Below are 20,874 nucleotides of genomic sequence, written 5' to 3'. Positions count from 1 at the left end.
AAACAAATATTTGCATTTATTTATACTAAGGAGCTTTCTTCTAATTAAATATGTGTAAATAGGCATACTTAATGTAATACATCATAAGCTAATCTAATGCATCTAGTCTTTTGATGTTTGTTGTTACAATTAAAATATTTATTTTTACCATGAAGTACCATGTTTTCTATTAACATCATAAAAATTCATGTGATATGTTCAAAATGATGGTCACATTTATTTTTACTAATTTTATTGTCTTGGCTGGAGCAATAACAGCTTCAGATGTTAAACACAAACACACACACACACACACACACACACACACACACACACACACACACAGTATGCTTGCATAAGGCAAAAATAACAGTGACAAAAGCATTTAACCATTTAGGTTAGGCATTTACCTGTTTGTGAGGTTTATGATAAGGTGGCGTCCGGGTGAACACAAACTTCACAAACTTGGTGATTAGCTTGAAATTTATTGATTGAATGAACGAGTCCATATTTGCAGTGTTTTTGTCAGTGTTTTACATACACAGCAAATTCACTCGTGTTTTATAGCTTAATGGTATTTATATAATTCTCAGTGACCAGTGTTAATTTAATACTCATGCCATTGTTAGTGTTTTAACTCCATGAGAGTGTTCATCTTTTTAGTCTAGTAGTGTTTAAGAAGAAACTCTTGAGTGTGATTCACATATACAGATTTACAAAGGAGCCATACATTATTGTGGCTCTAATGATGAATTACCTGTAACTACTCAGGGCTTTGGCGGGGCGGAACACAGACACACTGGAGGCAGATTTAGGGGGAAAAGTGCTCTTTTATTTACAATGAGTGAAAGAGGGTGAGCGATGAGAAGGTGACGAGTGCAGGTGTAGAGCGTGGTCGTCCTGGCATTGGAAGTGGCGTTCAGGCTGCAGTAGCGTCGAGGCGGTACCCAGGGCGTGAGAGGCTGAGCGTGAGCACCTGTGGGTTAGGATCAGGGTTAGGGTTACTATGGTGCAGCTGGGGAGCGTAGTCTTTGGTGCCGGCAGCCTCTGTGTGAGAGGGACAGAGAAGAACATGCACTGTTTTATGCCATTTTAAGTATAAAAACATAAATCTAACCATTTCCTTTCTAGTTAGTCCAGCTTATAAGGTTTATAAAGGAAATTGTGTATATCATAATGACACTTAAAGTGACATTTATATCAGGAAACAAGCTTTTCATGATTATATCATATGATGTGATTGTGACGTTAAGGAATTTTCCCTTGGAGCTGTTGGGATAAGCACACCTTAAAGTATGTTTACTCACTGGGTCCATTGTGAACTGATGTGTGTTTTTCTCAGTATATTTGTTATTCTCTATATATCTGTATATTCACTATTATCCACTGTGTATAATACGTTTTTAATATGTAAATTGAAATGCAAATTTGACTGGAATTGTAATTTTACTCTAATTAAAATCATTTGTTTCATTGAAATGTTACAATTGATAATCTACTAAAATAGCTTTGAACATTTGTTTTAAATTTACACTATTTTTTGTCAGTGACATTATATAGTGTTATATTTTTACACAGATGTTCCTAGGCAGTTTATTTACTGTCATTATCTATGTTTATTGTTTTTTAGCATCATCAAAATTCATGTGATGTTGTGTTCAAAATTATACTCAATAAGCAAGAACATCCTTGTTCTTAAGAAAGCTCAAATCAATAATCAGTCAATAATCAGTCTCACTAATACAGGGTTCTCTTGATTTTTTAAAAAAAATTATAATCTGCATATTGTCTGCTCCTTATGATATATTTAGAAAGCAAAGGCTTTTCATACAGAATATGAATATACAGTGGTAAAACTCTGACATTGTTTGATAGAACATTAAACATTGCGCTTGTCTCTTTCTTTTCCATTAGGTTCACTCTCCCAGCTAGATGGTAAGTTCTTGATTCAAAACACGCACACACACACACACACACACACACACACATGCACGCACCCACATTATGTTTATAAAATAATGGTGACAAAAGCATACTATTTTTAGAACATAGATTAGAGACCACAAAGTGGATTCACAGGTTTGTGAGCAAACAGATTCATGACAAAGTGGTTAAACTTGAAATTAATTTCATGAAGAAACGAGTGCATATTTCAGTGTTTTGTCAGTGATTTTACATGCACAGCAAATTCACTAGTGTAAGTGTTTATATACTTTTATAGTGTTTATATAGTTCTCAGTGATCAGTGTTAATTTAACATTCATGCCATTGTTGGTGTTTTAACTCCATGTCAGTGTTCATCTATTTAGTCTAATAGTGTTAAAGAAGAAACTCTGTGTGTGAATCATATGTACAGATTTACAAAAGGGGCCATACATTATTGTGACTACCAAAGAGGAATTTCCATACAAACATAAACAGTATGTGCAACTGTAATGATCATGCAGTTTTTCCCCATTTGATTCTTATATTTTCACATTGAGGTTTGTTCCACGTTATTTATATATTTTCACTTATGCTCAATTCTTTTCCCCTCATTTCCCACACACAGTTAATTATTTTTCACATTAAAATTTTCCCCACAATTTATTTTTCACATGTAATTTTTATCCCCATATGATTTATTTAGTTTCTTTTTCACATGTTAATTTATTATTATTATTATTATTATTATTATTATTATTATTATTATTATTATTATTGTTATTATTATTATTGTTATTATTATTATTATTATTATTTTTATTATTATTATTATTATTTTATATGTAGGGAACGGGTTTGATTTTTCACATGATTTTTACATTTCATATATTATTCACATGGTGTTACATATATGTTTACTTGAACTCACTTTTGCAATTTCAGGGCATAATATCTTCATACATGTGATTACATATCACATAATCACACATGAACTGTACATTATGCGATTTTTTTCTGTGAGTGTAGAGAAGCTAAGACTAGAAATTCACATTGGCGATGTTGCTGTGTAAAATCCATAAACTTCCATTCAAAAGCAATGAGTTTTGTGATCGTAACTCCTGGAGCAAATTAGGAATGACAAACAGAATAATAATACAAAAAAAGAATAGAACATTTTATTACATCAACATGTTACATTTATTGTTTTAACATACAGAAGGTGTATATTTGGTAATGTATGTATAGGTTACAGAAATCACAGTTACACATAGAAGGTGTTCCAGATTAGGGAAACAGACAAAAGTCAAAACCAGAAAAACTGGGGAGAACTGTGGAAGCTTGGAATGAGGAAAACAAATATGGTGTAGTAATAACGTGAATGGGATAAACTCAGTTGGGTATGCAGTATAAGCACAAAGGACTGAATACAAACTAGGCACACAGACCGATACTGTAGGTGGAGATTATATCAGGAAAGAACTCTAAGCAAAAACCAAAACCATGACACTGTTGCCATACAAGCAGAGACGGAAATAAGGGAGAGCAAAGTCATGCCAACTGTGACATGTAGAAAAACAACTTTAAGAGCAGTTGAAATCTGAACCTCTTAGATAAGGACAAACAGCCACGTGAAAACACGACAAAAATATCTGCAGTGTAAAAATGACTACACAATTTGGTATCTGTAGGAGTACCCCAAGATGATGCTTATAAAAGCCTGAAAGCATGTAATGGCCACTAATATCAGTGGACTAAAAATATTTTTAAAATAATATTTCTTATATAAGTGGATGTTGTTCTTAAGAAACAGTAAGATTGCAGTTAGAATAAAGATGTGTGCGTTTGTGACCTCCCTCTTTTCTACCAGTGTGTGGTCGGCCTCCACTGAACACCAAGATTGTGGGTGGTGAAAATGCTGCTCCTGGGTCCTGGCCTTGGCAGGTCAGCTTTCAGACAAGTGGCAGCCATTTCTGTGGTGGCAGCCTGATCAATCAGAATTGGGTCTTATCAGCTGCTCACTGTTTCCAAAGGTATATATGGAGTTATGATTGAGAGTCTAAAATAACCACAAAATAATAATGTAGATATTTGCATTGTCAGAGTGTACAACACATAAGATGTCCCACGGTTTAATGGAAGTACGGTAGGTTATTACTGTTATATTGTATTTGGTTAAATGTGCATGTATTGTAACTCTGGGAGTGTAAAGCACTTTGGTCAACTCGCCATCCCTTATTTCCTTATGTTTTATATTTACAATAATCAGATGAACACCAAATACAATAAATTTAAGGACAGTTAGATGCAGCAGAGTAAAGATGAGTCTTCAACAGCGATTTAAAAGATTCAGTTTCATCACAAGATCTAATATGGGCCACGAGGCTTTAGATTTCCATTGTGACTTTGGGACTCTTAAAAGAACTCTGTGTGGATCTTAAAAGTCTAGGCGATTGAAATAGTTGTAGAAGATCAGTAATATATTCTGGTGCCAATCCGTGTAAACCCTTAAAAAAAAAAAACATTAAAAGTACTTTATATGGAGCCCCGTATTTAACTGGGAGCCAATGCAGGGAAGGAGAAATGCTTGCGTACTTCCTAGTGCCAGTCAGGAGTCTAGCCACTGCATTTTGCACTAACTGTAAGTGTGAGAATAAATTGTTTGACAGTCTCAATATCTCTCCCTTTCATTTTCAGCTTTGCTGCAGATTCTATCACAATCTTACTAGGAATGCAAAGTCTGGAGGGGACTAATGTTAATATGCAGGAAAGAAGCACTAGTAACATTATCATAAACCAAGGGTATGACCAAACCACCAATGACAATGACATAGCGCTGGTCCAGCTCTCCTCTTCAGTGACATTCAATGATTATGTCATGCCGGTGTGCCTCGCAGCAAGCAGCAGTCCTTTTCCTGGTGGTACTAATGCCTGGGTCACAGGATGGGGTAGAATTGGTTCTAGCGGTGAGTACTGTTTAAGTCGTTTAAATCTATATATCAAGTTGATATGGAAAAAAAAAATCTGTAAAGAAATTAACCATTCCTTGCTTTGGAATGTAAAATATTCTTACCCACTGAAAATCAAGCTGGTCAACCTGGTAACTTTTGTGCTGGTATGTTCAAAGTTTCTGAACTCCTGCTACTAATGCAACATCATAGATAAGTTTCTAAAATACCACTACTAAAATCTCTAACATTTACTGGTTAATTTAGTCAAGGAACAAGGAAACCGAAAATAACTGACTAGCTGGCAAAGGTACAGGTATACCAGTGTATCCAGATTGCTCTGTGTTTTGGTGGGTGGTAGCTGATCAGGCTAGATTTTTCAACATAGTTTATAAATTGTACAGATACAAGAAAGCATTTTGGTAATAGTGCATCATGTATCTCCACAGTGAATTTGCCGTCCCCTGGAACCCTGCAGGAGGTGGAGGTGCCGATTGTCAGTAACAGTGACTGTGCAAATGGATATGGAACTGGTTCTATCACAGACAATATGATGTGTGCTGGCTTAGCTCAGGGAGGAAAAGACTCATGCCAGGTAAGGAATCTAACACCTGACATACAACCCCAATTCCAGAAAAGTTGGGACGCTGTGTAAAATGTAAATAAAGACAGAATGCAATGATTTGCAAATCTCATAAACCCATATGTTGTTCACAATAGAACATAGAAAACATATCAAATGTTTAAACTGAAGAAATGTATCATCTTAAGAAAAAATAAGGTAATTTTGAATTTTATGTCTCAAAAGTAGTTGGGACGGGGCAACAAAAGGCTGCAAAAGTAAGTGTTACTAAAAATAAACAGCTGCAGGTTAATTGGCAACAGGTCAGTAACTTGACTGGGTATAAAAAGAGTATCTTAGATAGGCAGAGTCTTTCAGAAGTAAAGATGGGCAGAGGTTCACCATTTTACAGAGCGTCCCAACTTTTTTGGAATTGGGGTTGTAATATTCCTGCTCACACTACAGTGTCATAGACAATAGAAAAAGCAAGCATGTAGCTAACAGCTTCTTGTTCATGCAGGGGGATTCTGGAGGTCCACTGGTAGTCAAGGACAATGGAACCTGGGTTCAGGCTGGGATTGTGAGCTTTGGTAATGGTTGCGCTTTACCTAATTTCCCTGGTGTGTACACCAGAGTGTCTCAGTACCAAGACTGGATTAACAGCATGATCAGCAGCAATCGACCAGGATTTGTTAAAGTCACAAATAGTGGCTATAGTAGCAATAATGGCTTCCCCAACCTCTTGTGTCTGATCCTTTCTTTCTCCATTATCCCCTTTCTCCTCTGCAACTTCTAGTGATATCAGTCAATTTAAACATCCAAGCGAAACAGAAGGAGCTAATATTACTGTATTTTGTCAATGCCTTACAAAGATCCACTCAACTTAACTTTCTACAAAATCAAAAAAGTCTACAAAACTACATTTTAAAGATGCAGTTTAACTGCATGTGTAACAAAGACACAAAACACCATCTGACTTGTCTGATCATTAGTTAGTCTGCATCCTTGCTGAGGAACCCTTGCTTGTTTCTCCAGTCTGGTGCTCTCTTGCAACCGCTGTCTGCATTGCTTTCTTCACTGTCCGAATCAAAGCTCACCACAGGTTTAGTTAAAATTGTTCTGAATGACATGGGAAAGCGGAAGATCATCCAGAGATCTCTGAATGATGCTTTCCCACACTCCTGGTAACAAATGGCTGTTTTTTTTTATCATCCCTTTATTGAGGTGTTACAGTTGTTACTTTTTTCAGCCACTGTACTTGAACAATTCAAGCCACTGTAATAGCAGTTCATAATGCAAAGATTTATGCAACTTAACAATAAAGCCTAATGTGATAATATTGTAAAATAACATTGTGCCAAGGAGGAGGGAGGGGCCAGGCTGTGAGGATGCATGTCATTATCTAATCAGTGTGAGAGAGTGATAAAGAGTATCTGGAAGTGCCAAAGGGAAAGAGAGAGACACATGTGTGCTTTGTGTTTGAGTTATGTTTGTGTGGTTTATGTTCTGTTTGAGTTCTTTTTATTATTAAACTTTATGTTGATGTTCAGCCGGTTCCTGCCTCCTGCCTGTCTGTGAAGCGTGCTACAGTCATGATTTAATAAACTTTGATAATTTATTTCATTTTTTTGTACATAATGTACTGAGGTATTACACTGCATGTGGTTTATTACATTATACATTAGAATAAAATTGCATCCCAATGTCACGTATCATGACGAAGCGGAGATAGGACGGATGCAAGTGCAGTATGAACAGTACTGTTTTTTAAAAGAGAGACAGGCAGACAAATCCAAAACGTGATCCATAAACGTAATCCAAAACAGGCGAAGGTCAGGCGATCGGCAAACAGGCATACACAGGGTTAAACATGAATCAAGGTCGTGGTCACGGAAAACAGGGTCGATAAACAAAACGAGAAACATGAACTATGACGAGGAACTGGGAGCGGATAATCCAGCGTGAATTAACTCTAATCATGGACTGTGACTATGACTACTAAACGAACTAATCTAACTCTACGATAATCTTCCGCGTTGTGTGCTGGGAGGCGCGCGGTATATATGTAGACATGATCAGCGTCTAAACTGCTAGCAGCTGAGGGCAATACAGACACACGTGAAATCCCAGCCAATGACAGAACAGGGAGACATGACAGAAACATAAACAAAACACACGTGTCCCGATGTCACTACTGTCAACAATGGAAAAGTAGGTGCTCGCGCATTCGCGCTTAGAGCACGCTGCTTCAAGGGGAAACCATGACACCCAAAAGTAATAAAATAATAGCATAATTTATTAACACAATTAATAATTAGTGTTTCAATGAAAAGAATATATGGCTGTATACATTAAATGGACAAAGGTTCCAGATTTGGTCCCCCTTTGTTGTTATATAGTAATAACCTCGCCTCTTATGGGAAGTCTTTCTGCAAGATTTTGGAACTGTGGGGATTTGCTCATTCATCAACAAGAGCATTAGGGCAAGAACCACATATTGTTTAAGCAAAAACCACATATTGGTTGGCAAATTAATAGCAACATAAAGCATTTTATTAAATGTATTGGGCCACCATGAGTCATGAGAGAAACTTCAATGCATCTTGGCAAAGATTCTACATTTCTCTAACTGTATTCCCACAACTGGTGTTATGATGGTGGCGGAAAGTGCTATCTAAGAGTCGTGCAAAAATTTCCAATAGCCGTTTAGTTTTGTACATATCTGGTAACTGCAAAGCCTATAGCATACGAGTTACATAATTTACATTTCCGACTCATCAAACCATTCAGGAGCCCTCATGCCCTGGAGATGGGGGTGGAATCACATAAGACTACTGCCGTCAGCAGAGAAATGTTTCATCATAGGATATAGATCAAATTCAGATGAGTCTAGAAGTCTACACAGGTCATGTCTAAATGCAATACATTTACTAGCCTATTGTAACATCACAGTTAATTCATTATTTTTTCATCATTTTATTTCACTCTTTTGTAATTTATTCATTTTTTTAATTCAAGGAGCAAACATGTATTGAAACACTTGTGGTCTATTTGCAAATGATTTGTTATGTATTTTCATTTGTCTTGGGAAGTATTTGTGTATATTAATTAAAACTTTATTTGCTCTCCTGCCCCTTTAACACAGGTTACAAGCCTTTGGGGAAAAAAAAGTGAAAAGGGTAAAGAACCCGGATTAAGGGTCTGTTCGTGCAGATATAGGCTGCTGTTCGTTCTGTTATGCCGATGCTTCTTATTTAAAGAAAGAAACGTGACTTATCATCATTGTAACCTGTATCTTATTTATTTATGTTGCCCCTGCCGAAGAGACTGTAGGATTCGCCGTGATGGCTTCAGAAAGATAGGGTTACACTATTATAAATTGGTTGACCAGCCAATAAGTTCATTTCAGAAATATCTTTACCTGCAATGTGAACAGAAATTACACACATCCTGTAGATGTTTTCTGTTAGACAATTGATATAATGGTTTATTTAAAGAGGAGTGGATAAATAAACAATACATATTGTTTGAAATAAAGTAATCTTTAGTAGAGATTAAAATTTAAAAGCTTTGTGTTGGCTAAGTGTAACAGTGGCTATGTTTTCATGCACATCAATATTCTGATATTAATCAGAATCTGGAAATATTCTGATTAGTATTGAGTCATGTAAACACCCCAATCTGATCGCCAGATTCAGATTATGACAATATTCTGATTAGTATTGAGTCATGTTAACACCACGATCTGATCGCCCGATTCAGATTATGACAATATTCTGATTCCCCAAATTCTGGTTCCCAGCCCTGGAATATGCTAGATTTAATCTGAAATTTGTTGCATGTAGACACGTTCTTCAGAAAATCCACTGAAAGGAGATATATGCGCATACTCAGTTTGCAAGGAATTGTGGGTTGTAACAGATGCTTACCTGTAGGTTAGGTATTTAGGAATGGCAACTCAGGCACACTTACATCTATTATGTAAACAGGAATATTCTGATTCCCGTATCATATAAATCATATAAACATTGTATTCAGAATATGGCTGCAACCCGAATATAGACCTTAATCGGAATGTGATGTGCATGTAAACAGCCACTGACAGCAGGTATCTAAATCTGATCAAGAAACTCTGCTCCACTGGCTCCAGCTGCTGGTAGCTGTATGACATTGTTTGTTTTCTGCTGCTCTTGTTTGCAAATGAAGATGTAATGGGATGTGCTCAGCTGAAATCTTCTTCATTCAGCCTGGATACTCTCTCCTGGACAACTCTGAAGTGACTTCAATGTGGGGTTTCTGCTCAATGATATTACCCAATTTTCTAAACCAATTGATCGACCATGGAGCATTCCATGAAGGCAAACCTGCAGAGCATTCCTCACTGCTAACTATATGCCCTACAGTAGCACTAACACCTCCAGTATTTCTTGTCTTTCAGAAACCAGTGCTAACCAAGGAAAAACTGGCTGATTGACAGTGGTATTTACTGCAAATATAGTGTCATACATAAGTTTGTGACTTTGCTCACAACTATGTGTAGTTCACACAGTTCACTTATATGTACACTTAGTTCACACTATGTGTACATACAAGACGGTAAGTAAGTTAATCTCACCACTTCTGGAAGGTAGGAAGGGTGAAAAAGAATGGAAGGAGAAATGTGTCACTACAGTCTGAATTTGATATTAATCGGGTCTAGAAAGTTTTTGTTGGCACAATCAATTTCAAATTCAGAATTAAATTTCCAAAATGCTACATGCAGGGACTTTAGAAAAGCAAAGGAGAGCAGATTTGACTGCCATCACTTCAGTCTTTGAGCCAGTAATGTAGTGTTTTGTAAAGTTTAATCTGAACACGAAGACCTGAATCTGAAATGGATTGTGCCACCCAAAATTTAATTAGAATTTTCTACACTTGATTATTATAAAATTACATTTTATCTCTGGAATATCATTTGATGTAATTAAACATTTACTGCCAAGTTTCTGGTTCAAGAGACTCATGGCCATCAAAATGGTTGATGCAGTAACTGGTGTTATTTTGTTTAGTATGAATTAAGCAATTTTGTACTAAAGAAACAGTTCAACTAAAATGCTAATGTTGCAGGTTATGAATACAACGTTCATTGTTAACTTGTTCTAACTATATTCACTGTTATAAGTGAACTCCGTCACTGATACTCTTTCCGTCTCAGCACATGGGTGGGGCAGGTGGCACAGTGAAATATTGTGAGCTGTATTTATCATTGCAGCTCTTCAGAAAGTCAGTTTCAGAAGCTTTGAGAAGGCAAATCTCTCTCTCTCTCTCTCTCTCTCTCTCTCTATTGAGTCACCTTGCCTTTAATGTGTATAGTGTGACTTTTGCTAAATAAAGATTGTAAAAAGTCAAAAAGTCTCTCTCTCTCTCTCTCTCTCTCTCTCTCTCTCTCTCTCTCTCTCTCTCTCTCTCCAAGCACCAATACAGAATGAGACAAAATATGAAATGTACATGATGATGATCATCATTGTACATGATGATGATCATCATTGTACAGAGAAAAGATTAATGTCTTAGATCAGTGACAAATTTGGAGAAACCTTTTAGGTCTGTGGCGGGACATACCCAGATTGTTAGTCGCCTAGAGACATACCTAGAGAGATACACATTACACCAAAGTTCAGTAGAAGGCATGTACAGAATTCCAACACATACTTCCACACTATCTGCTATTCAAAAATTAGAATGACCACAAATAAAATAATTTATTGGAGATGTGACTCAAGCGTTGTTCTGAGAAGTGATGACGGACAATCATTTAAATGGAACTTAAATTAATTTACTTAAACATTGTGACACATGGTAGTACATGTATTACACAGCTTTCTAACGAGAGAGAGCAGAAAAAAAACGTGTCTTTGAAAAAGAACTCTCAGGACACGAGCGCTCTCTAGTGGTTGATATAAACGTTACGGTCATACAAACTTCTGCTTGAAACAACCTTACATCACTTGTTACTTATATTCTGTTTAACATATAAATCAGACTGTTCTGGCAAGAGTGTTTGTATTCCAACATCAGGAACATATATAGAGATAATTATATAAATGTATTCATTCATGTAAACTGCCTCTCTGATTCATTTCAGTTCAAATTTATTTATTAAATGAGTTGTACTACAAATTGTTTCATAAAGCAGCTTAAAAGGAATTCAGTAAGGAAGTGCTCCCTGAAAGATATCTGTTTGATTGTTTGTTTGGTATATTGTTTGGTGAACTCAGGTCAGTTTTGCCTTCACCTAGTGATTATAAGTTAAAGATGTGGGTAAGGGGAGCTAGTTCTAGATCAGTGTGGGAAGCAATCCCTCGTGAGTGTATAAAAGCAGGTTGTGCAGGTAGGGAAGGTTACAGTTTACATGTGCTTGGAATATAAGAAGAAGTAAAAGTCTAATACATTTAGAGACACAGGACACCAGGAGACAGAAAACTACCTGAAACCAAAGGAGACACAGCATCATGGAAATTAATTTGTCGAAAGTCATGTGTGTTGTATGTGCTGTACTCCTTAATGCTACAGGTAGGTGTAAAGGAAGTGCTGGTTCTGATGAATATTACATTGAATATATCATATATTACATTTCAAGCAAGGTTTGAAAAAAGGGATATAGAGGTATGTGTAGAACTTTTATTATATTGTATGAAAATACAAACGAACCGGTTTTGTTGTTGTATTACACTATATTGTGTCCTCCAGTTTGACATTTCAATGATTTGATGCCTCGCCCACAGTTAAATAGGCGGAGAGAGAGAGTACAGAGTAGAATTACATTTAGCAGCATGCCATAACATCAAGCTTCATGCTTTATTACTGCTTTTAATCTGTCTATGAATGACAACAATCTAATTTCTGAACACAGCTCTGTTCTTGTACCTTTTTTCATTTTAATTCCTAAAATAATAAAAATCCTAATCAGCAGGGGTTATGATATTTACTACATTAAGAAGTTCCTTTCACATTTTTTGTGTAATTCAAGACTGGAATCACCAAATGCTAATATTTAGGGGTGTGCGATATGACTACAATCTTACCTCACGATAGCGATACATTTTCTCAGGTAGGTCTATCAGTATTCAAGTACAAAATACTACAGAAATTGAATAAAGCAATTAAATGTAAAATGAAATAGACTTCACTGTATGACATACATATACAGTTGCAATCAAAAGTATTCAACCCCCATTGCAAATCAGATTTATTGACAAAATGTAGAGACTTTCAGCTGTTTGCAATGAACAAATCAAACAAAAGTAATTGATATAGTTCTACACAATGAATGCTTCAAGTGGTTTCCAAAAAAAATACAACTTATAATGATTTCTCCAGTCTCAAAATTATATATATATATATATATATATATATATATATATATATATATATATATATATATATATATAACCAGTATATATATATATATATATATATATATATATGACCAGTAATGACATACTAAAAATGGCCACTGATTTACAATCATGATTTGCATTAATGCCACTCCTGTGTATTCCAAATGTGGTCAGGTATTTTGGGGACAAGTTGACTGATTTTGAACTGAAAGAGATCAGGGAATACTCTAAGCTCTGGTACCTGGGCAAGGGTGAATTGAATGGCAACAACATACAGGTAACAGTCAATCTGTTCTTTTGGCCTGATGGATATTTCAGTAATTATTGTTTTGTTTTATCAGTGAAACATCATTAAAATTGACTGGTTTTGGGTCGTGTCTTTGCAGGTTCCCCCTGATCACATAGCTTACCGCTATGAGGTGTTGGAACTGCTTGGAAAAGGATCCTTTGGACCGGTTTCTAAGTGTCTGGATCACAAGACCAATGAGATGGTGGCTGTTAAAATCATTCAAGACATGGGGTAATAGTATTACAGTCTACTTTTTTTATGTCTTATTATATGGTATTACTACATGGGGAACAGAAGAAACATTGGTTTACATTATTAAAGCTGTTTAGTGTAGATTGAGCACTGAGATTTATTTACAAATTGTCCCAGTCCTATAATTACATGCAATTACTAATGAGAGTTAATAAGCCATTAATTTTCTTAGAGAGACAGTGTTGACAGGCAAATTGTTAAAAAGGAAAAAAAGAAAATACTAGACTTTGAGAAAACTCCTAATATGAGAAAAAGAAGTATGGAAATTTGTAATTGCAAATAGGAAACAACTCTCTGTCTTCTCATGTTAGAATGATGAATGAGGAGGGTTTAGACCACTGAGGAAATTCTTCACTGCTGATCACATATATGGATCTTAAAAGTGGACTGCCCCTGTCATATTCCCCCTATAAGATCCTTAATCTAATGTACTAATATTGTACATTGTTTATATTTCTTTTTTATCATCAAATATGAAATTGATGAAGATCAATACTGCTTTTGAAACATGTATACACTCATTTGGATGAAAGTCCAAGCCTCTGAGAAAAGAACTAACAGTTTATCCTTTACTGTAAGGGAATTTTTCAGTGTGCTGTTGTAGAATTAATTTGATTTGGTCTCCATTCAGAACTTACAGGGAAGAGGTGGAAATCCTCAATTATTTGAGGAAGAAGGACAGAAATGACAGTTACAACATCGTCTTCATGAAGACCCACTTTTACCTCCGCGGACGCCTTTGTATCGTCTATGAGCTCCGTGGGTGAGTGCATTTGAATGTGTGGGCATGTCTGACCTGATCCAGACCATATCATTTCAAAGGAAAATATTTGGAAAATATTTAAAGTAACCAGTATATGTCAAGTTTCATCTCAAATCCTTTCCCATGCTTGAGGATCTTACTAGTGACAGGTCTGTGAAGACAGTATGTACAAATGCAAGATTGGATGTAATGTGACAGGAACTTTTAATTTCAAATTTACAATTCAGGCTTAATTTAAAAAATCTAAATAAATTAAACATAATCACCAAAGGTGCATAGGTACACTATTGTTATTCTACCTCTTCTTTTTCTTCTTCTTCTTCTTCATCTTGTTCTGGCTAGGGTGCCTATGGCAGCTCACAGAACCATCTGGTAAAAAGTTGTGAAATTTGGCACCCTAATTGGGGTGGGTCTAAGGAATATCTGACCAAATTTGGGTCAAGTGCTGCCAATGATCTAGTGCCACCATCGGGTCCAATTTGGGCCTAATTTGTAAGCATGTTTATGGTCATAACTTTTTGAACTGTGTGTCTAAAATTTAAAAGCCCTGGATCGAGATGAGTTCAACACACCCTATGATTTCTGCCTACTGAGATTTTCTGCCATCCTTGGATTTTTTTTTGCTACTCCTCCTACAAATTAACAAATTTAATGATTTGGCACACATCATCTTCAGACTAAATCTCATAGTTTGTTCATAATGGGCCAATGAATCTGACAGCGAAGCCACCAAACAGGAAGTGAGGCTGAATCTCAGCAACAACTTTGCAAGGCATCTTCAGGACCATGACCTGAGGCTATGCAACAAATTGTGTGCCAGTGCCACATACTGTTCAAAAGTTACAATAACATGCTTATGTCTAAAGTCCATTTTTGCTACTCCTGCTCCAAATTGTGTCAAAATTTGGCTCACATCATCTTGAGACCTGAACAAAAGGGATCAGTGGAAAACTGGTCTCCTGTAATGTGCTGGCAAATGCAAAGACATTACGTGAGGGTGTTTATCTCAGCAATGAATCTACTGCTAACAAAACTCCAGACCACATCTTGAACTATGGCCAAAAACTATAACAACTTTCATTTTTTTCCCTTATAACATTTGAAGAATTTTTACTAAATTTAGTTCTTTTTTCCTGTAATTCCCTGGAGTATTCAGCAAATTCATCTTGAGACCTGCCTAAATAACTGTCTGTTGTCATTCTAGCTGTTCACTGTGCTATAATACAGACAACACATGAATGAGTGATTAATAGCAAATCACATTTTTATTGAGGAATTTTCAAAAAAAATTTTTTTTTTAAAAAAAGATACAATATAAAACATAAGTTTGGTGCAGATACTTGCACAAAGAGTTGAAAAATGGCCCAGACTAAAAAAAGACAAATACCTTAGATGTTTTGAAAAGAATTTGCAAGAAAGAAAAAAAAAATTCAGGTCAGACCAGTAGCAATCACAATCACTACAGGTACGGCAGATTAATCAAACAACAAATGTAAAGGGTTGAGCAAAAATAAAAAAACAAACAAGTTAATGTCAAATAATCATGCAAACAATATAGAACTGGCAAGGCAGAGAATCAAAGTCGAGAGAAAAAAACAAAGTCAAAACCAGACTAACGCCATGCACTCATAGCTTGGCAACCAACAGCGATAACATCAACTGAACATAATACTTCACTATTAATACTTCATAATACTTCATTCCTTGTGAGCGTCTCTTAAGCAGTGTGGAGAGATTGTCAGTGTGATTGGGAACAGGTGTGTGTGATTAGTTCTCAGGAGAAGGTGCCGTGTCTGTGTGTTTTTGGGAGTTGTAGTTGTCGGCCATGTTTGTAGTTTGTGGTGCTTTCTGGGAAATGGAGTCACTAGACATGACTGTTGCAAGACAGTTCTGTGGATGGAAACGCCTTGTTGGCCAGATTGGTTCAAGCTGCCAAGTAGGATATAATAACTCAAATATATCACCAAGTACCATGCTTAAATTAGTACTTTATTTAAAAAACAAAATTTGTGTTGTCTGTGTGTTTCCTTCCCAGCAGAGTTTTTTAGACTGATAGTATTCTTAGTGCATGACCTACTGAACCAGTAGCCAAATGTCATAAATGTAATGTAAATGTAAAATACTGCTTAAAGTGTATGTAAATTTTTCTCCCACTGAAAATCTGATATGGTAAATAAAAGCTGAAATAAACCTGTCTGTTAAATAAAGTAGATACCTTAATTGACTTAACACAGGAAATGTATGGTAAAATTAAATGTGTGGTGTTATACGAAATTGAGTTTGAATGTCATTAGCCTAGGTGTATGTAAACTTTTGACCTCAACTATATATATTTCATTGTTTGTTTGGTATGTTATTCTTCAATGTTGATCTCAAATCAGTTTTACCTAGTAATTACAAGTTGTACAGGGACCTATTTCTAGATCGGTGTGGGAATTAATCTCTTGTGAGGAAATGTAAACAGGTGGTGCAAGTTGGGCAGGTTACAGTTTACATGTGTTTTGAATACAGCATTGACGACGTTTCTAACATCGTATGTAGACACACAAGACATCAAGAGATGGAAGACGGCCTAAAACCAGAGGAGACACAAGATCATGGATATCTATTTGTGGAAAATTGTGTGTGGTCTATGTGCTCTACTCCTTAATGCTAGAGGTTGGTGTAAAAGAATTGCTCGTTCTGATGATATTTTTAATATATTACATTTAAGGTAAAACACTAAAGAAGAATAGGGTAATTTTTTTTTTAAACAATAGATATCAGAATTGTTAGTTGGTTGCTGAGACTCTTATACGGTTTCTTTTGTGTTAAAACAAAAATTTACATTTATTTATACTAAGGAGGTTTCTTCTAATTAAATACGTATAAATAGGCATACCTAATCTAATACATCTAAAGCTAATCTAATACATCTAGTCTTTTGATGTTTGTTGTTAGAATTAAAATATTTATTTTACCATGAAGATGCTCTCAAGAGAAAAAAAATGTTACAGAACTGTTTGCTGGAAAATTATTTATTTATTGTTTAATCAAGAAAAGAACATGAACTGTTTTATGACATTTTCAGTATAAAAACATAAATCCAAAAATAGATTTATATCCTTTTCATATCCTTTTAAATAGGGACAGGAATGAACATGAAAAACGTCATTAATGCTGGTCATAGATAAAAAAAATATCTTGAGGAAAACAGTTTTCAAAATACAGCATGGATTAATGCAGATCAATAAAGTTTATCTTATCTAAATGCTTTTCCAGTTTCTGGAATTTTCTAGTTAGTGCAGCTTATAAGGTGTATAAAGGAAATTGTGTATGTCATAATGACATTTAAAGTGAGATATCAGGAAACAAGCTTTTCCTGGATATGTCACATGATGTGATTGTAACATGATATGAAGTTTGTGAGGCTTAAGCTTTCTTCAGTTTCAGCTAATACAGTTGGCACACATAGACAATAACAGTGAAATGAACATTTTTCTGTTTTGATATTTTTATTACTACAGTTTAAGAGAATACATGTTAAAGATATAATTATCCTACCATAAGGTAAATTAGGGGGGGAGAATTTCCAGAATTGTCATTTCATCCTGTAGTGTTTTGATTGAACTATTACTGTTGAATTCAAGTACTTTGGAAGCACTGAGCACTGAATTAAGGCACTTCTTTACTCATCTATATTAGCCTTGGAGCTGTTGGAATATTTACATTGTAAAGTATGTTTACTCGCTGTACCCACTGTGAACTGATGTGTTTTTTCTCTCAGTATATTTGTTATTCTCCGTATCTGAATATCTGTAATCTGTATATTCACTATTATCGACTTTTGTATAATAAGTTTTTAATATATAAATTGAAAGGCAAGTAGTTGCTTATACAATTTGACTAGAATTGTAATTGTACTCTAATTAAAATTATTTGTTTCACTCAAATTTTGCAGTTGATAATCTACAAAATTAGCTTTGAAGATTTGTTTTAAATTTACACTATTTTTTGTCAGTGACATTGAACTATATAATTTGTACAAACTGTCCTAGGCAGTTTTAAATCAAGCTGGTTTATCTACTGTCATGAACTAGGTCTTTTGTTTTATATTAGCATGTTAAAAATTAATGTGATGTCATGTTCAAAATTATAGTGATATTAATTTTTACTCATTTTATTGTCTTGGCTGGAGCAATAACATCCTCAGATGTTACACACACACACACACACACACACACACACACACACACACACACACACACAGTATGCTTGTGTTAGGCAAAAATAACGGTGACAAAAGCATTTTATTTTTAGAACAGAGGTTAGGCATTTACCTATTTGTGATATTGATGATCAGGTGGTGTCAGGTGAACACAAACTTCAACTTGGTGTTTTTCTTGAAATTTATTTCATGAATGAATGAGTCCATATTTGCAGCGTTTTTACAGAAAACACTCCATACAGAAATACAGAATATGAATATACAGTGGTAAAACTCTGACATTGTTTGATGGAGCACTAAACATTGTGCTTGTCTCTTCCTTTTCCATTAGGCTCACTCTCCCAGCTAGATGGTAAGTTCTTGATTCAAAACACACACACACACACACACACACACACACAAACACACACACACTCTCTCTCACACACACACGGTATGCTTGTAAAATAATGGTGACAAAAGCATATTATTTTTTAGAACATTAGACACAACAAAGTGGTGGTTAAACTTGAAATTAATTTCATGAATAAACAAGTGCATATTTCAGTGTTTTGTCAGTGATTTTACATGCACAGCAAATTCACTAGTGTAAGTGTTTATATACTTTTATAGTGTTTATATAGTTCTCAGTGATCAGTGTTAATTTAACACTCATGCCATTGTTGGTGTTTTAACTCCATGTCAGTGTTCATCTATTTAGTCTAATAGTGTTAAAGAAGAAACTCTGTGTGTGAATCATATGTACAGATTTACAAAAGGGGCCATACATTATTGTGACTACCAAAGAGGAATTTCCATACAAACATAAACAGTATGTGCAACTGTAATGATCATGTAATTTTTCCCCATTTGATTCTTATATTTTCACATTGAGGTTGGTTGCACATTATTCATGTATTTTCACTTATGTTCAATTATTTTTTCCCCTCATTTCCCTCACATAGTTAAATATTTTTCACATTAAATTTTTCCCCACGATTTATTTTTCACATGTAATTTTTATCCCCATATGATTTATTTAGTTTCTTTTTCACATGTTAATTTATTATTATTATTATTATTATTATTATTATTATTTTATATGTAGGGAACGGGTTTGATTTTTCACATGATTTTTACATTTCATATATTATTCACATGGTGTTACATATATGTTTACTTGAATTCACTTGTGCAATTTCAGGGCATAATATCTTCACACATGAACTGTTACATATCACATAATCACACATGAACTGTACATTATGAGATTTTTTTTCCATGAGTGCAGAGAAGCTAAGACTGGAAATTCACATTGGCAATGTTGCTGTGTAAAATCCATAAACTTCCATTCAAAAGCAATGAGTTTTGTGATCATAACTCCTGGAGCAAATTAGGAATGACAAACAGAATAATAATACAAAAAAAGAATAGAACATTTTTATTACATCAACATGTTACATTTATTGTTTTAACATACAGAAGGTGTATATTTGGTAATGTATGTATAGGTTACAGAAATCACAGTTACACATAGAAGGTGTTCCAGATTAGGGAAACAGACAAACGTCAAAACCAGAAAAACTGGGGAGAACTGTGGAAGCTTGGAATGAGGAAAACAAATATGGTGTAGTAATAACGTGAATGGGATAAACTCAGTTGGGTATGCAGTATAAGCACAAAGGACTGAATACAAACTAGGCACACAGACCGATACTGTAGGTGGAGACTATATCAGGAAAGAACTGTAAACAAAAAACAAAACCATGACGCTGGTGCCATACAAGCAGAGACGGAAATAAGGGAGAGCAAAGTCATGCCAGCTTTAGGAGCAGCTGAAATCTGAACCTAATAGATAAGGACAGACAGCCACTTGAAAACACGACAAAAAATATCTGCAGTGTAAAAATGACTATACAATTTGCAGCTGTGGCTCAGGTGGTAGAGCGGGTTGTCCACTAATCGTAGGGTTGGCGGTTTGATTCCTGGCCCGCATGACTCCACATGCCGAAGTGTCCTTGGGCAAGACACTGAACCCCAAGTTGCTCCCGATGGCAAGTTAGCGCCTTGCATCTGCTACCACTGGTGTGTGAGTGTGTGTGTGAATGGGTGAATGAGAATCAGTGTAAAGTGCTTTGGATAAAAGCGCTATATAAGTGCGCTATTTACCATTTACAATTTGGTATCTGTAGGAGTACCCCAAGATGATGCTTATAAAAGCCTGAAAGCATGTAATAGCCACTAATATCAGTGGCCTAAAAATATTTTTAAAATAATATTTCTTATATAAGTGGATGCTGTTCTTAACAGTAAGATTGCAGGTAGAATAAAGATGTGTGTTCTGTGACCTCCCTCTTTTCTACCAGTGTGTGGTCGGCCTCCACTGAACACCAAGATTGTGGGTGGTGAAAATGCTGCTCCTGGGTCCTGGCCTTGGCAGGTCAGCTTTCAGACAAGTGGCAGCCATTTCTGTGGTGGCAGCCTGATCAATCAGAATTGGGTCTTATCAGCTGCTCACTGTTTCCAAAGGTATATAGGGAGTTATGATTGAGAGTCTAAAATAACCACAAAATAATAATGTAGATATTTGCAT

At 35.4% G+C, this 20,874-nt stretch overlaps 1 protein-coding gene across 1 annotated transcript in view; it reads left to right on the top strand.

The window, feature by feature from the left end:
• Nucleotides 1-20,874, top strand: part of LOC128617653 (uncharacterized) — a 48,369-nt gene that overhangs the window by 17,022 nt on the left and 10,473 nt on the right. The window contains exons 13-24 of the mRNA XM_053640769.1: nucleotides 1,894-1,914; nucleotides 3,773-3,935; nucleotides 4,600-4,868; nucleotides 5,300-5,445; nucleotides 5,933-6,197; nucleotides 6,515-6,596; nucleotides 12,966-13,068; nucleotides 13,178-13,311; nucleotides 13,964-14,095; nucleotides 16,680-16,753; nucleotides 18,634-18,654; nucleotides 20,648-20,810. Coding sequence (XP_053496744.1) covers nucleotides 1,894-1,914; nucleotides 3,773-3,935; nucleotides 4,600-4,868; nucleotides 5,300-5,445; nucleotides 5,933-6,197; nucleotides 6,515-6,596; nucleotides 12,966-13,068; nucleotides 13,178-13,311; nucleotides 13,964-14,095; nucleotides 16,680-16,753; nucleotides 18,634-18,654; nucleotides 20,648-20,810 — 1,573 coding nt within the window. The remainder of the gene's footprint in view (nucleotides 1-1,893; nucleotides 1,915-3,772; nucleotides 3,936-4,599; nucleotides 4,869-5,299; nucleotides 5,446-5,932; nucleotides 6,198-6,514; nucleotides 6,597-12,965; nucleotides 13,069-13,177; nucleotides 13,312-13,963; nucleotides 14,096-16,679; nucleotides 16,754-18,633; nucleotides 18,655-20,647; nucleotides 20,811-20,874) is intronic.

This window comes from Ictalurus furcatus, chromosome 2 (assembly GCF_023375685.1).
Source record: "Ictalurus furcatus strain D&B chromosome 2, Billie_1.0, whole genome shotgun sequence".
NCBI classification, from domain to species: domain Eukaryota; kingdom Metazoa; phylum Chordata; class Actinopteri; order Siluriformes; family Ictaluridae; genus Ictalurus; species Ictalurus furcatus.
The sequence above is the reverse complement of the archived record's forward strand: the minus strand, read 5'-3'. Positions and strand labels throughout refer to the sequence as shown.